Source organism: Aquarana catesbeiana, linkage group LG02, assembly GCF_042186555.1.
Source record: "Aquarana catesbeiana isolate 2022-GZ linkage group LG02, ASM4218655v1, whole genome shotgun sequence".
Classification (NCBI taxonomy): domain Eukaryota; kingdom Metazoa; phylum Chordata; class Amphibia; order Anura; family Ranidae; genus Aquarana; species Aquarana catesbeiana.
Window position 1 is genome coordinate 275,607,148 of NC_133325.1, and position 21,548 is coordinate 275,628,695.

The 21,548-nt window shown below is 39.5% G+C and overlaps 1 protein-coding gene across 3 annotated transcripts in view; it reads right to left on the reverse strand.

Moving 5' to 3' along the window:
* The window catches only part of CLYBL (citramalyl-CoA lyase), a 576,732-nt gene that overhangs the window by 200,809 nt on the left and 354,375 nt on the right, over positions 1–21,548 (reverse strand). For all 3 annotated transcript variants that reach the window (XM_073614445.1, XM_073614447.1, XM_073614444.1), the window contains exon 2: positions 21,319–21,526. In XM_073614445.1, coding sequence (XP_073470546.1) covers positions 21,319–21,526 — 208 coding nt within the window. The remainder of the gene's footprint in view (positions 1–21,318; positions 21,527–21,548) is intronic.

Here is a 21,548-nt window from a genome sequence, read left to right on the forward strand (position 1 = left end):
GTGCTTGATAACTGCAGCTGAGGAGACTACCATGATCTGGCCTATTGGCTGGCCCTCAGGAATCTTTTGTTTTTTACTTACATCCAATGTCTTACTACTGCAGACTATATCAGGTTGGTGATTATCTAAAGCAGAGCTGTGCCCTCCAAAGAACGAAAGAGAACTCAACATATTTTAAATGTCCATGTACAAAAATGGAAAGGACATGTTTATTTGAATATAGTACGTCAAATTATGATTTAAATACCTATTATATTCAGTTAAACAGAAATGATGTTGCCACGTGTGGCAAAAAGATAACCTGTCCTTACCCATTTCTTTTATCTATGTCAGTTTTACTAAACAAAGTTATGCCAGACAGGCTGGAAAATGTTAAACTTAATACCCTGATCTAAAGCCAGAGTCATGTATATTGATCAATGGGCACAAGGCATATATGGCTAATCATTCACGTTGTATGAAAAAAAAGAAAGAAAAAAAATGGTTATTGAAGTTCCTATCTTTTAGGTAGTTTCTAAATAGGCAGTGCTAAAATATGATGGAAGAATGGGTCTAGGTAATGCAATTTACAATCAGGAAGCATTGTATCCAACTGTTGCGCAAATCCCATATAAAATTACTATTTTAGAAATGAAACAATGTAAAATATAATTTGAACCCATGCATATAACTACAAATTAAGAAAATGTCAAAAACACAATAATCGTTACAATTTCCAACCTAAACAGTACATGACAGTGAAAGTCCCCAAATGAATCAAAATCAGATTTTCTAAGAGGGTAGCCTGGAGGAAGTGACTGCATGCATGACGACGATATGATCAGTAACAAGAGAGTAGCCTTGATCAACACTTCGGTCAGAGCTTTCAGGTTTAGTGCTTGATCAAGGATGAATCCCAAGCCACACACTTTACACACTCCCTTTGGTTGTGTTCCTTTAATTAAAGAGACAATGACCCTAGAGGCATACTCTACCAGACATCTTCTGTGTACAATTATGGAAGCCTGAAAGTAAGATGTATCTACTGATGACGTGCTGTATATATTTATTTCCAATAGTGTTTCTCTAGTGACAGCACAAAAAAAGCTATTTATTCATGTAGCTTGCTTAAATAGACATATAGTGGCTTCGTAAATTATTTATTTATTTAAAGTCAGGACTGAAACCAAGTACATATTAGGTATGCCATATTAATAGTTAACAGTCTTTTATTTTAACATATGTGGAGGTTTAGGATCATTTCCATTGTTTTCAGGCTCTTGCTGTAAATTCTGTCAATGAATGGATGACTTATCTACAGTGACTCATTACTTATCAGATAGCTTAGTCCCAAGTTTTAATCAAAGTAAGACAAAAGCCAGAAAGCTCTGGGAATCCTTTTGCATACATTAAATTAAATGACAATTGCATTTGGATAGTTGTGTGTATATATATATATATATATATATATATATATATATATATATATATATATATATATATATATATATAAATAACTGTTGTTTTTTTGGTATTCGATTAGAAGGTAATAGGTTAGGGGGTTAAAGTAGATATGCCTGTCTGCCCTAATTGAATGATATTTAGCTTTAGCTGCCAGAATATACAGTATCTAACAAAAGTGAGTACACCCCTCACAGTACTACTTTACATTGTAGCAAAGTGTAATTTCTTCAGTGTTGTCACATGAAAAGATATAATAAAATATTTACAAAAATGTGAAGGGTGTACTCTCTTTTGTGAGATACTGTATATATTTTTTCTGCACATGTTAAAACATGCATTTAAGGTCTGTATTTAACCATTTGCCGCCCGCCATATAGCACTATGACAGCGGCAAAGTGATTTAGTTAACCTGATTGGACATCATACAACGTGATCAGGATATTAAGTTGGCTCACAGCATGGCGATCGGAGGTGCTGTGTGTTAGTCTGACACACCGCAACTCCGATCGTTGTATGGAGCCACTGACAGAGGCTTCTTACTACGTGATCAGCTGTGACCAATCACAGCTGATTATCGCGTGAACCAGGAACTGTCGGTAAATGGCTTTCCTCGGTTCACGCTGACAGGGAGAGCCAATCAGCAGCTCTCACTGTTAGAGGGGGGGGTCTGTGCTGATAATCAGCACATTGATTATCAGTGCAGCCCCCATCAGATGTGCCCATCCAGCTGCCAATAAGTGCCCATCACCTGCCAGCCTGTGCCCCATAATAAACGCCTGCCAGTGCCCATAAAAGTGCCAATCAGTGCCCACAACAGTGCCAGTCAGTGCCCATAAAAGTACCAATCAGTGCCCCACCAGTAATGCCTTTCAGTGCCCTTCAGATGCCACTCAGTCATGCCTATCAGTAGCTCATCAGTGCTGCCTATCCAGTGCCACCAATCCTTGCCCATCAGTGCCGCCTATCAGTGCACATCAGTGCACATCAGTGCCGCCTATCAGTGCCCATCAGTTTTTTTTTTCAAAATTGTTGGTTTTGGTATTTGTGGGAAGAAAATGATAAAAATTTAGTTTGGGTACAGTGTTGCATGATCACACAATTGTCATTCAAAGGGCGACAGCGCTGAAAGCTGAAAATTGTCCTGGGCAGGAAGGGGCGAAGGTGCCTGGTATTGAAGTGGTTGATAGATAGCCTGAGCTAAGGGCAGATAGATTTCAGGAAGTAAATAATACACGAGTCATCTGCTCTTACTCAAGGTGGCTATGGCTAAAAATGTTAGGCGCTTTTCAAAGTGATTTCTCAACAAATGAAAGCATGGAGGCATGGATGGATGGATGGATGGATGTATGAATTTGCATTCAAAGGCTAAATTCCATTTATCCTACCCACCAACCTGATTCCGAGGCTGCTCAGATAAAGGCATGCACCTCCACATTTGATGGCCCTGTCAACTAGCTCAATTGTTTTGGGCTGAAATTTTTGTATTTTTTCTTCTCTTTTGGTCAATACTTTAGACCCTGACCCAACCATGGCCTTACTCAATAAAAAACCCTTAGACATGACACAACTACAATTAAAGCTTCTCCTGCAGGTTACCACAGCTGCAAAACAAACTATTGCAAAGGTCTGGAAAACGTTCCCATCTCAATGTCACGGAAACTAAAAATAGAATTACCAGAGCAATGCTACACGCCAAGGGTTGAAGCAGTTCTCCTAGATAGGGTAAAAAAATACAAACGCTTGTGGAAACCATGGGTAGATCATTTCCATCCTGCTGACTTTGATACCACCTTACTTTCTCCCTGAATGGTCTTGTCACAGTCTCTGATAGCCCCAACATAAGGGCTCACCAACCCCCTCTCCTCCCTTGTGTTCTCCCCCTTCTGTTCTGTCTGACCTTCCTTTCTTCAATCTACTTCTCTTTTTCCCCTTATTTTTATTAAACTAGTTTTGTTTTCCTATGGGTCTTCCTTAAAGGTAATGACCCGCCTACATGTTCTGCACTGACAGGTCGCCAGCCACTTATGATAGGTCTCATCAGACCCCAGATTTAAAGGCACATGATAGACACATCTTTTCTTTTTTTGCTTTATACCAGGAAACTTTCACCCTGGGTTTCTCACCATTCATCACTATTTCATGGTTTAGATACTATGCTGCCTCTTGATATACCACATTGTTGGACATCTGTGCTATTTTGTGCATATGAACCCCATGCCTTTTCTCAGCTCTAACCTGTATGTCTGGTTAATGCCTGCTATTGATAGTGTTAGTTAGTGTCCCTGTCATTGCACTCCTTTCATTGTACATCCTATTTTGTCCCCTTTCTCTTGGGGATAACGATCGTTTCATTTTTTGTTATGCATGACTTACTACCTTCAATAAAATATTTCAAAACAAATTTGTGTTCAATGAATTAAATAATATTTTCGGTTTGTGGTGCTCAGATACAGTTCTGATTTAAAATTCCCAAAACATTATATATTTTCTGAAAACAAAGAATACAAAGAGGGTAGTGCAAATTTTTATGTTACATGATATTTGTGCAACTAATTTTCAAGCCTATATTTCATGTAAAAAACTAAAAGCAAAAATTAGTTTTAGTGCACACATTTTTTGGGTAAAATTTAAAAGATAAATCTATTTTACGTAAACAGATACCAAACATGTTAAGCCCTGAAATTGTATGTGGTCGCATAATGGCTAAAAATTACAATACCCAAAATTGTTCATAGGTGACGCTTTCAAAATGTTTCCAGCCATTGGCACTCACTGCTGTCAATCAAAGTCAGTGAGCCAATGAGGAGAGAGAGGGGGTGGACCCAAACCATGGCTGTGTTTGGACACACGGAGCAGCGCCTTGGTTCAGGTGCCCCCATAGCAAGCTGCTTGCTATGGGGACATTTGGCAGGAGGAAGGGGCCAGGAAGGCTGACAAGGGACCTGAGAGGAGGAGGATCTGGGCTGCTCTGTGCAAAACCACTGCACAGAGCAGGTAAGTATACCATGTTTGTTATTTTTAAAACTTTAAAGATAGCCATAACTAATGGCCATAGAATTATTACTCTTACTCTGGCATGCGTAGCAATACTTTGTGATACCCAATCACTGTTCATGTACAAATGTGCATCCTAGGTGTGTGTTGCCTTATGAGTAAATCTCAAAAATATGATGTGGATTAAATGAGAGTTCTTTGACCAAGAGTGAAAGCTTTAACACAATAACATTTTTGAGATATTAAATCTTAAATATAATAAACGGGTAACAGTGTGCATATGCATGCATGTGTCTGCATGGGGGAGAGTCGGGGGTGGGGTACTCATTTAATTTTTTGTTTTTTTGTTTTATTTTATTAGAGTTTAATATTCAAAACACTTTTTACATTTTGTTTAATTTACCTTTTGCCGTTACAATGCTCTTTCTTATGTCATAGCAATTAGCAGGTGATAGCTTTTATTTAATGAAACTCTCCTGCCCTCTGTCCTGGAAGATTGAGTAAAAACTGTGCTTGATCTGCTTCCTTCCCCGGCCAGAGCTGTCAAGGTATGACAGCTATGAACCTGAAAGTGAGCTTACAGGTTTACTCCACAGAGAGGGGATCAATTAATAGATTTTCACCAGTCCTCCTCCACCGGTCATCTTGAGCAAATTTGTGCCTGACCTAGACTTCAGGAAGCTGCAGAAGAGCCCCATGGCCATGTGTGGGGGTGCCGGGCAGGGGGGTGCCATGTAGACTTATACATTGCAGCCAGGAGCCTGCTATTGCAGCTTTGTTAGTAGTCTGGGATCTTTTATTTTTCACTTGTTTTCTGAGCCAAAAGTCTGCACCCAGATCTAATAACGTCAGGTTAATAGCACCAAAAAGCATAATTATACTGTATATAACCAACACACATAAATTGGGAAAAAATTACTGAAGTTACACAAAAACACTTTTTTTAAACATGAGCCAAAGCAAAGAATATGTTGCATAAACAATTGTATCACGTGGATATGAAATATATGAATCAACCCCTTGATGCTGATGTAACGCAAATATGCAGCCTTCGTCTGCAAAGGGTTGTACCGGGGTGATGCCAGCAGCTGCAGGCATCACCCCGCTACCGTTTTTATCGGCTGCTTGGCTGTTTGGCTGTTTTTACAAGCAGCGAAGGGGGACCCCCCCCCTTGCTGCCTTCTGCGGCTCACCCGGGCTCTCCTATCCCACTGGGAGGTCCCAGCAAGCCACCGGCATGTCCACCGGCTGGACAGAGACCTGAACAAAGCTGAAATTGGCTTTGATCGGGTCTTGGATCTAGTAACCCAGAAGCGATGTCATGACATCACTTCCAGTTTACTGAAGATTTAAAGGCCCCAGATTTAAAAAAATTACAGCAATCAAAACAGTCAAACTTGGCGTTTTGAATGATTTTAAGTGCAAAGGAGGGATTTGTGGTCTTATAGACCCCAGATCCCTCCTTAAAGAGTACCTGTCACTGCCTATTAATGTCACAAAGGATGTTTACATTTCTTGTGACAGCAATAAAAGTGATCAAAAATAAAAAAGTTTAAAGGGACAGTGTAAATAAATAAATAACATAAAGAAAGAAAAAATTAAAGCTTCCCATCCCTCTGTGCTCACATGCAGAAGCGAAAGCATACGTAAGTCGCGCCCACAAATGTAAACAGTGTTCAAACCACACATGTGAGGTCAAGCTGCGATTGTTAGAGCAAGAGAAATAATTCTAGTGCAAGGCCTCCTCTGTAACTCTAAACAGGTAACCTGTAGGAATGTTTAAAGTGTCGTCTATGGAGATTCTTAAGTACCGCAGTTTGTTGCCATTCCGCGAGTGTGAAGAATTTTAAAGAATGACATGTTAGGTATCTATTAACTTGGCGTAACATCAACTTTCACAAAAAATGTAGGCTAACTTTACTGTTTTTTATTTTTTTTATTGTAGGGAAGTGTATTTATTCCAAAAAAATTGTGTTTAAAAGATCGCTGCGCAAATACAGTATGACATAACATTTTGCAACAGTCGCCATTTTATTCTCTAGGGTCTCTGCTAAAAATACATATATATATATATATATATATATATATATATATATATATATGTATATATATATATATATATATATATATATATATATATATATATATATATATATATATATATATATATATATATATATATATATATATTTTTTTTTTTTTTTTTTTTTTTTGGGGGGGGGGGGTTCTAAGTAATTTTCTAGCAAAAAGTACTGATTTTAAATTGTAAGCAACAAGTGTCAGAAAAAGGCTTAGGCATGCAGAGGTTAAATAGTAATTAGAGATTAGAGACAAATTAAAATGAGCCCAAAGCAACACAATCATAAAAAACTGAGCAAAAATCCAAGTGTAAATAATCTGGTTTCTGGTATTGAGTCATTACTAGTCATCAACACATATGGCTCTGGAAAAGCTCCCAAGAATGATTATCTCATCACTCCTCTTCAACAAGCATCTACCTGCCACAGATAGCCTTTTTACTACAAGGATTAAATGACTATTGCATTGCCAGACAAATCAGTACAAACCAGAGAATGTAAAACAAGGAAACTGTGAAATGTAAGATATGATTGTGTGATGCATTAGTATAGGGAATAAAGGTATAATAGAATGAAATGACAGCTCTTATAACCTAGTCTATGTTGGAACGCTTCCTGAAAGACCTGTTTACAAAAGGTTACTCTTAGCGTACTTCTTGAAAAAAAGTCTCCTGAATAGGTAGTGTTCATACAGAAACATCTATTGTACTATTTTCAGCTGGTAACAATTCGACAAGAGTTTGACTGTGTCCTACAGCTGTATCACAAAATGACAAACCAAACACGTAATCCTTCTTAACACTTTTGTGTTGAGTAATCATTTGTTCTGACCATCAACATTGTCAATGGCTTTCCTCACTCAAACAGGATAATCCAAAGAGCTCACACGGAACATGAAAAGGGAAGAGCAGGCGTGTTCGTTTGTATGTTTGATTCCCTTCCTACGGATTAAGTGCGTTTACCGGCAGCTTTTTATGTTTGCCCACCACACATATCTTTCTAAGCACACAAAAGACTAATCATTTTAGGAACACCAACCTAATGAGAAGAAATTTTGAATATTGCATTTTTAAATAAGAAAAGTGATCACTTAATGACCTATTTAACTGTAAGCTGTAACACAAATTCTTTTTAGAATATGTATTTATTATCATCAAAGCTTCTATAAATGATGGTGCCAGACAGATGTATGGGCTCTCACTTTTGTCTATGGTGAGAAAAACCTTTAGACGAATTACTGTTATGTGTGAGCATATCCATTTAGCCATTATTGGCAATGGGTTAATAAGGCACTGTTGACATTTCTTGGACAATCAATTACCACTTCGTAAAAAAAAAAAAAAGGCACTCTGTGGTTTATTTTCACACTCAAAATAGAGATGCTTTGTGGATATTTTTTTTTTTAAGTGAACCAGAACAATGGATAAATATATAATAAACAAAACAATGGCAAATTAGATCATCAAAGGGGTTGTAAACCCTCGTTTTTTAATAATCAAGAGAGATCACATCAAAAAGCAGTGTAGTGCAATGTTTCGGAGCCACGCAGGATCCCTTTGTGATGTGATCTTTCTTGAATAAAAACAACGTTTGGAAGAAATTGATGATCCTTAGGTGTGCTGGCGGGTATCTACGTATATAGAGATAAAAGGCACACATTAAGGTTGTACAACCCAACACTTTTAGTAGCAGAGAACATTAAGAGGATATATAGACAATAGCACCACATAAAAATAATTGCTATAAATTATTTTTGGATCTAATATGCTGCTCCTGTCAACAGAGTCCACCAGTCCCCATTGGACTCTGTTGGAGGCTCCTTTGTTCTTGGAAGTCTTGTCCAAGCCTAATTTTTAATAGCTAAATCTATTTTATATTCCTTCCTAAGGTTCTCTGCACAGAAGTGTTCATATCACTGTATTGCTTTACACAAAACCTATCAATCTAACCCTGTATTTATTCTTAAAGAGGCAGAGATCAAGTCTACACACCCCTGTTAAAATGTCAGGTTTCTGTGATGTAAAAAAATGACACATAGATAAATAATTTCAGAACTTTTTCCACCTTTTATGCGACCTTTAAACTGTACAACTCAGTTGCACAACAAGCTTAAATGTTTTAGGTTGAGGGAAGTGAAAATAAACTAAAATAATATGGTTTCACAAGTGTGCACACCCTTAAATTAATACTTTGTTGAAGCACCTTTTGATTTCATTACAGCACTTAGTCTTTTTGGGTAGGAGTCTATCAGCATGGCACATCTTGACTTGGCAATATTTGCCCACTCTTCTTTGCCAAAACACTCCAAATCTTTTAGATTGTGAGGGTATCTCCTGTGCACAACTCTCTTCAGATTACCCCACAGATTTTCAAATGGATTCAGGTCTGGGCTCTGGCTGGGCTATTCCAAAACTTTAATTTTCTTCTGGTGAAGCCATTCCTTTGTTGATTTGGATGTATGCTTTGGGTCGTTGTCATGCTAAAAGATGAAGTTCCTCTTAATGTTCAGCTTTCTAGCAGAAGCCTGAAGATTTTGTGCCAATATTTACTGCTATTTGGAACTGTTCATATTTCTTTAGCTGTTTCAGCTAAAGAAAAACAGCCCCAAAGCACAATGCTGCCACGACCATGCTTCACTGTGGGTATGGTGTTCTTTTGGTGATGTGCAGTGTTGTTTTTGTGCCAAACATATCTTTTGGAATTATGGCCAAAAAGTTCAACCTTGGTTTCATCAGAGCATAACACATTTTCCCACATACTTTTCAGACATCAGATGTGTTTTTGCTAAATTTAGCCCGGCTTGGATGTTTATCCGTGTCTGAATGGATATACAAGCTGCTGGCTGAGGGGCATGCAAAGGAGGGAGGGACTAGGAGCAGCAAAGATTGACCCAAGAGGAGGAGGATCTGGGCTGCTCTGTGCAAAACCAACTGCACAGAGGAGGGAAGTATAACATGTTTGTTATTTTAAAACAAAAAAAAGTGAGCCTTTACAATCACTTTAATGTTGCTGTAGGCCTCTTGGCAGCCTCCCTGATCAGTTTAATTTTCGTCTTTTCATCAATTTTGGATGGACGTCCAATTCTTGGTAATGTCACTGTTGTGCCATATTTTCTCCGCTTGATAATGACTGTGTTCCATGGTATATCTAATGCCTTGGAGATTCTTTTGTACTCTTCTCCTGACTGATACCCTTTAACAACGAGATCTCTCTGATGCTATGGAAGCTGTCTGCCGACCATGGCTTATGCTGTAGGATGCGACTAAGAAAATGCCAATAAAGACCTACTAGAACAGCTGAACATTATTTGAGGTTAATTATAGGAACTTTAAATGATGGCAGGTGTGTACTGATTCCTATTTAACATGAATTTGAACATGATTGCTTAACCACTTGCCGACCGCCGCATGTACATATACGTCGACAGAATGGCACGGACAGGCAAATGGGTGTACAGGTACGTCCCTTTAAATTTGCCACCGTGTAGGCGCGTGCCGACCCTGCCGCGAGCTCTGTGAGTGTGATCGCGGGTCCGGCGGACTCAATGGCCGCGGGGATACCCATGATCATCTCACGGAGAGGAAGAATGGGGAAATGCTGATATAAACAAGCATTTCCCCGTTCTGCCTAATGACAGGACACTGATCACCGCTCCCTGTAATGGGGAGCAGTGAACAGTGTCGTGTCACACATAGCCAATCCCCCCCACAGTTAGAACACATCCCTAGGACACACTTAACCCCTGCCGCACCCCCTCCTGGTTAACCCCTTCACTGCCAGTCACATTTACACAGTAATCAATGCATTTTTAATCGCACTGATCGCTGTATAAATGTGAATGGTCCCAAAATAGCACCAAAAGCGTCCGATCTGTCCACCATAATGTCGCCGTCATGATAAAAATCACGGATCGTCGCCATTACTAGTAAAAAAATATATATTAATAAAAATTTCATAAAACTATCCCCTATTTTGTAGACGCTATACCTTTTGCGCAAACCAATCAATAAACGCTTATTGCATTTTTTTTTACCAAAAATATGTAAGAGACGTATTGGCCTAAACTGAGGAAAAAAATGTTTATTTATATATTTTTGGGGGATATTTATTATAGCAAAAAGTAAAAAATATTGCTTTTTTTTTAAATTGTCGCTCTTTTTTTGTTTATAGTGTAAACAATAAAAACTGCAGAGGTGATCAAATACCACCAAAAGAAAGCTCTATTTGTGGGGAAAAAAAGGACGTCAATTTTGTTTGGGAGCCATGTTGCACGACCACGCAATTGCCAGTTAAAGCGACGCAGTGCCGAATAGCAAAAAGTGCTTTGGTCTTTGGCCAGCCAAATGGTCCGGGGCTTAAGTGGTTAATTATGAACACAGCTACATCCCCAGTTATAAGAGGGTGTGCACACGTATGTAACCACATTATTTCAGTTTTTTATTTTTACTCTCCCCTAAAATATTCCAGTTAGTGTTTCAACTGAGTTGTACAGTTTATAGGTCAAATTAAAGGTGAAAAAAGTTCTGAAATGATTTCACCTTGTCTCATTTTTTTACATCACAGAAACTTGACATTTTAACAGGGGTTTGTAGACTTTTTATACCACTGTGTATATATATATATATATATATATAAGAGCTGCACTATTAATTGTTACAGAATTAGATCACTATTCTTCCCCCCTCGCGATCTTAACAAGGCATTTTCCCGATACTATGCAGAGTTCTCTGCTCACAGCTGACAGCTGTCTAAAAAAAAAAAACAGGCATCCTGCCAAGTTTATGACAACATTGCTTAGAAGGAGATAAGGAGAAACAGTGTAACACTTCGTCCTTTTAGATCAAAGGAATGAACTTCGGTCTGTAAATGAGGGAAGTTTAACCACTTAAAGACTACACCTTTTTCTGACACTTGTTGTTTAAAAGTTAAAATCTGTATTTTTTGTTAGAAAATTATTTACAACCCCCAAACATTATATGTTTTTTTTTAGCAGAGACCCTAGAGTAGAGTAAAATGGCGGTTGTTGCAATATTTTATGTCACACTGTATTTGTGCAGTGGTCTTTCAAACGCAAATTTTTTTTGAAAAAACACACTTTTATGAATAAAAAAAACAGTAAAAAACTAAACTAAAGATAGCCCAATTTTCTTGCAATTTTCTTGCAAATGTGCAAGATGATGTTACGCTGCGAGAATCCTGATCTTTATTCTAAGCAAAAAAATGTTATTCTCATTTTGGCCAGAATCGTGCAGCTCTAATATATATATATATATATATATATATATATATATATATATATATATATATACCGTATTTATCTGTGTATAACATGCACTTTTTTCCCCTTAAAATCAGGGGAAAATCGCGGGTGCGTGTTATACGCCGATCCCCCCTCTGACTGTGAGCGGAGGAGCGAGAGCTGCCGACATTCATACATAGCCAAGTGTACTCGGCTAGCTCCGCTCACAGTCACGCCCAGTCCCGCCCTATGATGGACATAACACAGGACTGGGCGTGACTGTGAGCGAAGCGGAGCTAGCCGAACCTAGCCGAGTACACTCGGCTATGTATGAATGTCCGCGGCTCTCGGTTTCTCTCGTAGTGATGTGGGCGGAGCCGAGTGCCGCCGACATTCATACATAGCCGAGGGTACCTGGCTAGGTTCGGCTAGCTCCGAGTACACTCAGCTATGTATGAATGTCGGCGGCGCTTGGCTCCGCCCACATCACTACGAGAGGAGCCGAAAGCGCCATATTTAAAAACTGAAAAGTCTGCAGTGTCACTGGGCAAGGCTGCAAATGGCACTAAAAGGCTGCAGATGACACTGAAAGGCTGCAAATGACACTGAAAGGCTGCAGATGACACAACAAGGCTGCAAATGACACTGAAAGGCTACAGATGACACTGACAAGGCTGCATTGATGGGTATTTAAATGTAAGTTTTTTTCCCTTAAAAAGTTTTTTTCCCTAAAATTCCCTCCTAAACTTGGGGTGCGTGTTATACGCCGATAAATACAGTATATATATATATATATATATATATATATATATATATATGGACATAGAATATCCATAATGCACATTAATGTTCCTCTGTAATCGAATAATATATCCTTAACCACTTGCCGACCAGCCGCCATCATGGCTCTATTGTCGGAATCTCTGTAGCTGTGTACGTTGGTTCATGCAATAGATACATTGGGCGCGCGCGCGCGCACAGAGCAGCACCGGAGCCAATGTGCGTGGCTGCAATGTCCACCGACCACACGCGATCACTCCACAGAGAGCCAGAACGGGGATCTGTCAATGTAAACAAACAGATCCTTGTTCTGACAGGGGAGTAGAGAGAGATCTGCTGTTCCTAGTGATCAGGAACAGCGATCTCTCTCTCCTCCTCCAGTCAGTACACTCCCCCCCCCAGTTAGAAACACCTCCCAGGATACACATTTAACCCCTTGATCACCACTAGTGTTAACTCATTCCCTGCCAGTGTCATTTATACAGTAATCAGTGCATTTTTATAGCACTGATCACTGTATAAATGTCACGTCCCAAAAAAGTGTCAAGTGTGTCCAATCTGTCCGCTGCAATCCCGCTAAATATCACTGATCACCGCTATTACTAGTAAAAAAATAATAATAATAAAAATGCCATAAATCTATCCCCTATTTTGTAGACGCTATAACTTTTGTGCAAACCAGTCAATATACGCTTATTTCATTTTTTACCAAAAATATGTAGAAGAATACATATTGGCATAAACTGAAGAAGACATTTTTTTTTTCCAAATTTTTGGGAGTTAATTTATTATAGCAAAAAGTAAAAAATATTGCTTTTTTTTCAAAATTGTCGTTCTTTTTTTGTTTATAGCGCAAAAAAATTAAAACCGCAGAGGTGATCAAATACCACCAAAAGAAAGCTCTATTTGTGGGAAAAAAAGGACATAGATTTTGTTTAGGTACAGCGTCGCACGGCTGCGCAATTGTCAGCTACAGCAACGCAGTGCTGTATCACAAAAAAATGGCCTGGTCTTTAAGGGGGTAAATCCTTCTTGTCCTTAAGTGGTTAAATACAAGCAGTCTAATTACCTGAATTTGACTTAGTGTCAACCATTTGCCCTCACTGCACAACAGAGCTCAGACTAGGGGAGAGAGGATTAACACAAGAATCCAATCAGTTGTGCTGGGGATAAATAGAGACATTACAAGAGAAGTATGGCAAAAGCTTCTTTGGCCTTACTTATCTTCTAAGTTACAGATGTGCACTTGCACTCTCCCGTGACCCAAAATAAGTCAACTGATGTTGGCCAACAACATAGAGCCAGTCCAGGCTCTAGAAGGATCACAACAATAATGTCAGGATCCATCCACCTGACTGACAGCTGGCTCAGGCAATCAGTGTACCCTGAGAGCCTCAGCCAGCCATTCCCACCCCCTCCCCAGCCTGATGCTCCAGTGAGTGCTGGAGGGGCAGGGATAAGAGAAGCAACTGACAGTCACTGCTCTCTGCTCAGAGCTGACTGAGAACTGAGTAATCAGTTCTCAGGCTTAGAGTAGCATCACACCGATATATACGTGTTTGTTTGTTTTGTAGCAATAATTCATGGTGGAGCTGCTGGTTTAAAGCGGGCTGTTACCATCACCTTTGTTACCTCAATTTCACCAGAACCGGGTCTAGGGTCCCTTTGAGCTTAATACCAGGCAATGTAGGCACTGGACACTTGAGTTTCCAAGGTTTTAATAAAGAGTAACTGAAGGAAGTAGCAGGAAAGAGGTAGAATAAGAGTTGCAGGGAAGTTCAAATACCTTTTCTTAGTGTAGTATTATGAATTGGAATCTTGCAGATGAATGTACTCTCCTTTTAGAGTTGAATCTTTGCCCATCCGGATAGGTTTCTCTCACTAACCTAGCAGCCGATATGTAGCACGAACAAAAGTCTCTGCCACAGACTTGAATGTAATAGAAACACGTACGATCCTCTGCCACAGGATGTAATGGTCTATGATGAACAGCAAACAAAGCACTAGAACCTTTAAGCCGACCCGGCAGTACTGTGTGGTAGGTTAACTTTAGGATGTGTCCTCCAACTGAGTCACCAGGCCCCTCTCCAGACCAGCACTCTGCATGATCCTTCCATGACGGGTCCTCCCCTGGGATCTTCTCAGTTGTCCAACTTCTTCCCGCAGGACAGACAGCACAGGACCATTCCTTCGCCGCTGTGGTAGGCCCCAGAAAGGCTTCTGGGCCCACCCACACGCTGCAGCAACGTGGTCCTCCCAGTCGGAGGACCACGAGGTAGTACTCCTAACACATACCTGTCGGCCAGGAGGGCCAGCAGGTGGAACGAAAGAGACTCTAAAACATGGCGTCTGTGCCACAAATACCCTCTCCCAGAATGCAACTCGGAGGACCACCTCCACCGAGTTATCTCCGGGACAGAGGAGCACTCATACACTTTAACATGTTGCCTTTCCAACACCGACCCATGGCGACAACGACACCCACAGGCACAGTGTGAAACTACATGCAACACAGCCAAACTGGAACAGAGGCTAAATCTGACTATGTATGAACAAGTAACCCACTAAATTTACCTATAAGCGGTAGATTGAAAAATCTACCAGCACTACAGTTTTTTTTAGAATACCATACTTTTCCTTTAAAGCTGAAGTATAGCCAATTTTTTTTCAAGCAAAGTCTATGTAAGAATTTTAATTAAGGTTAATGTACTTATTCAGATTTAAATGAAGTGAGAATGTGGTTGGTGTAAGGGCGATTTTAGTACATTGTGACACTTTATTCTTCTTTCTTCTTTTAAAAATTATACAGGTATTTTTAAAAATATAATATCACAAATGAGGTATCAAAGCAACTAATTTTGTTTCTTTGTAGAGGTCTTATTATATAACTAATAACAAAGATTTTTTTTGCTCTCCTTGTTTTGCTTGTGGCATTGATGGCAGCTTGTGGCAGTCTTTTTTGTTTCACTCTGTCTTCCATTTCCATAATTGTAATACAATATTATGTCCCCTGAGTTTAGGTTTGTCGGGTGGAAAGCACAGGGCCATTTCACTATGCTGCCAACTAAGAGAATCCATGTATTGTAGTACATTGTGTCAATTACTGTCACTTTTGAAGGGCTAATAGAAAACAGTCATTATTAATACATTTGCAGTTAATCCATAAAAATGTGTAAGATGTAATGTCATTGCATCTATCAACATAGTAATAGGATTATGTTTTCAGTGATCTAAAATCTTATTTGGCAGTAGGGAAAATATACATTTTACCAAGAGCTATAAACTCTAATTTAATCCCTCTTGGTTTTAACTAAACAGCCAAAAAACAAATTCCATCTAGCTACACTTAACACCCTCTATAAATATATAAATTTCACTTTGAAGTTGTGAAATGAAAATGTTGAACAGGATAAGTAGTGTCTCAGGAGTCCAATCATTTTCCATCTCAAAGGCATCGCAAATGTTGTTTACATTTGAGGAAGATTAAGCAAAATTTAAACAGATTAAGCCATGTTTGCATTTATTAATCCCAATTTGAAGCGCTCATCATTGATGGCAAATGAAGGAAGATAATTTCTCTTACATCTATAATACTTTTTTCCACACTAATAAGTTGTGCTAGTTTGGCACTAAAAAGAATAAACACTGCGTGTTTGTGATCATCAAGCCTGCACTCTAGTGTCTGACTTTATGACCAAATGAATGCACAGCATTATAGATACTAAGGTTGTTTTAGGCTTACAATCAAGAATGCTGACATTTTTCAAAATGGACTTTAACAGATTTTTCTGGATAAGAAGTCTGCGTTTGCTGTACTGAGTAAACATCACACAGTAGCCTTACATTATTGATACATTATGAAAAAACAAAATGTAACAAAACACATTTTTTGTCTTTTTTAAATTTCCACACCTCTCTAAATTTAGTACAACTCCAGATTGGAAAGGGTAATTAATGCAGCTATGCATTCATTGAAAGTCAGTGAATGTATTTTTAAATTCAGCCAGTGCGGGTTTATAATAATGGCTTGGTACCAGTGGTTTATAATTTTGGCTAGGGTTGTCATTTTCACTTTCTTCTTCTAAGAGTGTGCTTTTAGCCAGAGTCACCTTCTGGGTGAAGGCATCCAAGAACAGTCCAAACAAGCACTTGCCCTCAAAGGGAGACATCTCAAGTTGCTTCTTTCACAAAAATTCCACTGATCAGCACTTAAATCATGAGATCCTTCAAACATAGATCAACATGCCACCCAACTGGGAAAGCTGCCGTATAGAGTCTTTAAAGACATCCACCAAAAAAATCAAGGCCCTCACAAAATCTTCCAGGAACTGCCATATGCCATATGGCAGGATACCATGGGTCTGATTTTCTGGAATAAAGCTTACGTTTTGCCAAAGATTTGAGGGCAACTCCTACTGCAGGCTGCAGAGCCGCTCCTACTAGAGGGAAGGATGCCTTAAAGAGGGACACTTATCTGTGGCATCTTCAGAGACCAGGATTCAGGAATGTCAGGGTCCCAGTGAAGTAAAAAAAATAGCTGGTTCAACAGCTATAGAATCAAACTTCTTGTAGAATTCTTCCTCCATGGGGTACTGCTGAGTGACACACTTTGTTAGTGAGAACACCTTCTCTGTGTCAGCATATAAGCATGCATCACTTCCTTCCTTGAGGATGCACAGGAAAGGATTTGGGATTTTTAGGAAGCTGCTGGGACCCAAATCCCATGACTTTGGAAGAAGATGACTCCAGAAAAAGCAAGCTCAAATTTGCAAGCACTGTGTTTGCCAGGAAGCCTACCATACTCTTCTGCGTCTGAGACAGCTGTGAGGACTCATACACATGGATTCCTGGTTCTCAAAGGCTTCCTCCTCCTCATCCAGAGGATGTTGCTTTGACATCTCATCCCACCAGAGGAGAGTACCCATGTTTGTGTCCCAGGTGTTCTAAACTTGTGAGGACCCACTTAGAGCTGATCCTGCAAACCAGAAAAGACTGCAGAAAATTCTTCACTAGACACAAACGAGCCAGATGTTTGTGCCCCTAAAACAGTTGAAATACCAAACAAGGGCAGGGATTCAAATCTCAACTGAACCTTAAGGGAGCCATTGCAGGGAAAACTCAGTAGGGGGTCAAGTAATCTCACAAAACATGTTTCATAATTTGTTGCATTGGAGCTGTGCTGCAGTAGTTCTAGAGGCAAGCTGGAGGTGTGCTGGAGCTGTGCACTGCTGCTGAACAAACATGTGATCACTGTCTAGGAGAACACAAAATGGCTCTCTTAGAGATCGGCTCTGTTGAACACCACTATGGAAGCGTAATGCTTCAGCCCTTGCACACAATAGCCATAGCACCAGTAACGGGGAATACAGGGGGACTGCCACATACCTCCATTTACTGAAGCACTCATCATTTCTATCTGCAGAGCCATATGCCCAATCTTCCCCCCTCATGGTGGGCATGGTCTGCAGGGCCACCAGCGACTTAACTTCCCTTCAGGGAGGGGATCATTGCTATGGATCCGTAGAGCTCCCTGTCAGCAAGATCACAGGATACCAAGTACCAGAGGGATAGCTGCCTGCAGGATCTGGTGCTGATTGGTAACCTTACTGCCCATCCCTGCTCTGTCGTGTGGGGTCTGCACCCCCTCTTAGCATCAGGACCGCAGGCAAACAATCCAGATTAAGCCTTTTCCTACCCCAGTAGGCATGTACAGAATAGGCCAGGAACATAAGGGTGCGATACCCACTAAAATAAATCCTAAAAGAAGCTCCACAGGCCCATTCATCACCTAAAGGACACTAGCAAAAAAAATAAAAAATAATAATGCTTTGCTGAGCTGGGAGGGGATATGCCTGAGCTGGGGATCCTGGCTTTTTTTTGACCAGTGTCCATTCACTTGAAGGTGGTAGCATAACCCAAGTAGTCACGAATATAAAATACCCTGTGTCCTGTGATGTAAGATTAAGAAAAATGCCTTTTCTTTGCATTTTTACAAAACATGTAAAAAAGTATACATTCCCTTATGCTTTTTGGAAACCAACCTTTTCGAGATTCAAGTGCTGCATCCCTATTCCAAAGTGATAAATAAGCGATCATTTAACCTCACTACTCCATGTCTAAAACCAAGCAATTAAAATAGGGAATAACTGCTAAAATCACCCTTCTTTGCTAGTGCGGGCTGAGACAGCCCCACCAGCACATCAGGTTATACTTGTTTTCCTGCCCATGATGGGGAAATGCAAGAAACAGAAATCTTTTGTGTACACCTTGAGACCACAGATTGTAACCCACAGTGGTATCCAAAACTTTTTTTCCCCCTCCCTCTACTGTGCACAAGCTAGTGGCTGCCTCTTCACTTCCCAGGAGTCTCTTCACTACACTTCAGAATCACATGTGGAATCATCTCTGGACCTCACCTCAATAGCTTCTCGGGACTTACAAGCCTACAGTCACTTACTACCTACAAGAAATGATTATGGGCAACTATCGGACACCAAAAAATGAATCTCTTCTCTGTAAAGCCAGTATCCCCAACTGGTGACTGTAATGTAGACTCAGGTGAATGCAACAAAGCCAATGCCTGCAGAACAGATTATGCTATATCGGCTATTGATTATTATGAAAAATGTAACTGCAAAAAACATATTAGCATTCTGGGCCATTCAGAGGCCAAAGGCCAGTAGAAGCTCATTCCCACATTTCGGGGTATTTTCAATTCCCTATTCTCCCAATACTAAGCTTCTTACTGAAAAGGCCTTCTTGGATCCAAGAGCCCAGACCCCTTTAGACTGTTATGAAGAGATTAGTTAGATAAAGGCAAACATTGGACAGGTCATATCATCTGCTTGAGAGGAAAACAGATCCTTGATGGCAAAAAATATATGCATGCGAATCTGTACATTCCTAACCAAGAACACTGTCAAGTATTCAATACCTCACAAATCATATGAACTTTGCAGAGGGTGTTATCATAATAGGAAAGGATTTTACTGGTGTGAAGGACCCTTACCTGGACTCCTTAGTGGGAAAGAGCTCTCTCTCCAGATCCCAAATGAAGAGACTTAAATATTTTCTGTGCTATCATCACTTGGACTTCTGGAGGATCGCCCACCCCACTGAAAAGGGATGATACTCTTTACCCCCTGCACATATTACCTATAACCAAATTAACCCTTTTATTTATTAGTCAATGCGGCCTGACATTCTAACCCATCTCTTTTATAGGCAATATTTTATGGTCCAACCATGCTCCTCTCTATTTGACCCTTATTCTATCTTAACTTAGGAAGCAAGCATGGTCTTGGAAACTAAAGGATGATCCCTTGCAGGGTGTGTCTTGTACCTCAGAAATATTTGATATATATAATATATAACATGGTACAAGGCTGAAAAAATTCTGCCTGGCTTATATACATGACGTCCTACACCAAATTGCAAATCTAGAAGAATTCCAGAAAAAAAAAACCTGATCCTGACACTATCCTTCAAATACCTGCTAGCATACAGACCCTGCCTTAGAAATTACTTATTTTTCTATCACCTCTATTCTGTTGCTGAATTACCCGAAAGGTCACACTACCCATAATCTGATCACAATTACCTCCTTTATTGTTTTTAGAAAAAAAAACGATAAAATATCCCAGGTAATTTTAGGGATGTGGACTCTTTATCTGTTACAGCTAAGATTAAGGACTATATAGAAGAGACTGCCTTCCCTAATATAGCACCAGATGATGAAATACTGGAAAACCCCTTTCTAGAGGAAGAAATGAATTACATTACAAACCTGGGTCCAAGTGACTTTTCTTTCTGCTTTTACAATTTTTTTCGGGATGCCCTTACCTACTTTCTCACTAAAACATTCAGTGACATATCACCCTCTTACCCATTTCCCACTAAAGCCCCTAGGGCTCATGTTATAGTTATTCAAAACCTTGGTAAAGATTCCTCTTCCTGCAGTGGTTGTAAACCCATCTTTCTCAAAAACATTGAGATAAGAGTATACTTCAAAATAACTGCTAATAGGCTCAAGCCACTTATTCCTGATTTCATCCACCTAGATTAAGTAGGCTATAAAACATTATTTTAATTGAACATGCCCAAAGTCAGAAGATCACTGCCTGATATATTTATAATGATTCCAAAAAAGGCATTAGAAAGTGTGGATTGGAGATTTTTGATTTTGAGAATGGACCCCAATTTTCTCCCAAAAAAAACTAGCCCTTTATCACAATCCCTCTGTTGGAGTTTTTGCCAATCAACTCCTTTTAGAGTCTATACAGACCTGCTATGGCATCTGCCAAGGCTGCCCTTATCTCCTTTGCTATATATTCTTACCATGGAGCATCTGGCCAATGTACTACATGATGATTTTAACATACCAGAGATCCAGCTTGCTAATCATCATTATAAATTGCCCATATGCTGATGATCTCGTCAAAGAATTCAACAAATTTGGTTTCTTGAACAATTTCAAGGGTAATTACGATAAGAAGCCTTGAACATTTCTTTATTACAGCAAGACCCCTCCCCTGTGAAATTTGACTTCCCTTTCACTTGCAAAGTAAAATTATCAATATTCTTTAAACAACAAATTCCCCATACAGGCCATGCCACTGCAGACCCTTGAATTGTACAAAACCTTCTGGTGAAAAATGCTAGGCTTAACCATTTAGCACCTTTTCTATAACACTGAAGTTACTATAAAGCAACTGAATTTTTTTATATTTAGATTTGACATTTGCCAAAGATCTTTTTCTATTTAAACAAAATTTAACTACATACCTTTTTATTGATAGCTACACCATCTTCACAGTCTAGCACTGCACAGTCTACATTGAGAGTAGCTATTTTTTTTATTTTTCTTTCATCATTTCCAGGTATATATAGTACAGCTCTTCGAGGTATGTACTTGTGAACTGTACGAATGTGGGAGTACAGACAGCTGGTTCTTTGTTTTCTCAGGAATCCACTTGCAAACACATAATGCTTTCTGTAAAAAAAAAAAAAAAACA